The sequence below is a fragment of the Lottia gigantea genome (genome assembly GCF_000327385.1).
Source record: "Lottia gigantea unplaced genomic scaffold LOTGIsca_2141, whole genome shotgun sequence".
Lineage (NCBI taxonomy): Eukaryota > Metazoa > Mollusca > Gastropoda > Lottiidae > Lottia > Lottia gigantea.
This window is the reverse complement of record NW_008708500.1, coordinates 4,548-6,490: the sequence shown is the minus strand read 5'-3', so window position 1 is coordinate 6,490 and position 1,943 is coordinate 4,548. Positions and strand designations below refer to the sequence as shown.

Sequence of the window (1,943 nt, the reverse complement as noted above, 5' to 3'; positions counted from 1 at the left end):
AACCAATCATACTACTGTAAATACAATCTCGAGTCATGCTCACACCCCTGTCAAAATATATTTCTTTGCACAATACATGCCATTGCCCATCATGGCCAGCCCAATACAGAAGCTGTAGATGAGTATCCTGTAATTTCATATACACTAGGGGCCTTATTAAAACTTAATTTAAATAAAAACCAGATTATAAGAAATACAGTAATCTGATTGGATAACAAAACTAAATTTTAAATCAATTTTAGTGATTGACCAATCAGATGACAGGATGATTATAATCATCTTGAGTTAAGTTTTCGAAAATAAGGACCCAGGGTTAGCTAAGACTAACCCTTTTATTTTTAGGTAGGGATGGTCACAGGATGTCGTGGGGACAAATTGGCTGGGCCATTGCGTTTAACTTCTGTAGGGGGATTGAGGAGACAAAGTCCCTTGAAGCTGAAAGATATCTGGTGTGTTTAATGGTTAATAACCTACCTCCTGTATAAAACTATAAAGAAAAGGACCAGCTGAAATGACCTGATGCATGTCTAGAAATGTCTGAACCTGATTGACTACAGCTACCAACTGTTTCTTGGCTATCTCTAAAGCTTTCTCTAATGTTGACACATTATTTCTATAATAGTAAATATTTCAATGGTTAAAGAGATTGTAAAGAGGTTTTCTAAAATTTTGTATGTGTATCAGGGACACTGATAGCATCAATTTACACCATTCCAATTTTCAATCAGACGTCTGTGGTTCCTGCCATTCTACAAAATTTATTGTCTTCAGTGACTGCAATGCAGGAATTTTGAATTAAATCTTTCGGTTGAAAAGAAAACGAAATGAATGGAGTTTTTCTTCCTGCTTTTCTGCACCTAATTGGGAAAATGAAGACAGACCATGCCATGCAGTGTGCAAAGAGAGAAATTTTGCAAGGACAGCCTTCAGTTGAAAGAAAGATGACCCAAATGTAGATCTGGTATATTGGTCAAAGTGCCAAATATTGATGAAAAACATGCAAGCTAACTAAATTCCTTAGACCTAGTTCAATAACATAGAATTTATTACAAATTAAGGGCAATAACTCTACAAAATAATTTTACTTACCTATTCAATACATCTAGTGCATTAAGAAAATTATCATTCGGAGACTTTCCTTTTTCCTAAAATAAATCAGTCAAAACAACCAAATGACATTGAAGTTTTTATATTACACGGAAATGAACTATAGACTAATATGCTAATAGTCCTTACTCATGCATCAACCATGATGAATTCAGAACAAGATTCATAATACAAACAAACAAACATAAAGGCAACATTGTGTCACTGCATAAAATAGCCACCTTAATGTTTTTAACGCCTCCTTCTCCAATCTCGCTGTTGATAGAGTGTTCATCTAATTGAAAATTTGAATGGTGCAAATTGATGGTATCAGTGTCCCCAAAACACTTAAAAAGACTGGACATTGAAATTTATGGACTTTTACGTTCTACTTTTAAAATGACTGGATAGCCTCTTTACAATCTCTTTAGTAAAATTATCATTCTCTATTTTCTATACTGAATATAAAGAGAAACTTACAATAGATTCTAAAACAGAGGCAGTGGCATATACTACATCAGCTGCTGCTAGTTTGTTTTTAAAACCATATTGAGCAGAGAACGACGGAACTACTACATCTTGCATGTTTAATCTGAAATAATACAAGGAAGATATGAAATGGAGTTTTACATCCAACTGTTCTATACACTATCAGGTGACAACAAGAAACACCATACTGTGTGCAATTAGGGAAAAGCATGATTAAACTGAAATAATACAAGAAGATATGAAATGGAGTTTTATATCCTATTTTTATGATAAATTGAGGAGCATTACCTACATCTTAGCACCAATATTACCAACAATAATGATCTTGTATAATACTGCATCATANATCATTCTCTTTTGTATCAGAT

At 33.5% G+C, this 1,943-nt stretch overlaps 1 protein-coding gene across 1 annotated transcript in view; it reads right to left on the bottom strand.

Moving 5' to 3' along the window:
• The window catches only part of LOTGIDRAFT_176566 (hypothetical protein), a gene marked incomplete at both ends in the record, with an annotated part of 4,316 nt that extends 2,645 nt beyond the window's left edge, over positions 1–1,671 (bottom strand). Inside the window, 3 exons of the mRNA XM_009054385.1 lie at positions 475–613; positions 1,090–1,145; positions 1,567–1,671. Of these exons, the coding sequence (XP_009052633.1) occupies positions 475–613; positions 1,090–1,145; positions 1,567–1,671 (300 nt within the window). The remainder of the gene's footprint in view (positions 1–474; positions 614–1,089; positions 1,146–1,566) is intronic.
• Between the last annotated feature and the right edge of the window lie 272 nt (positions 1,672–1,943).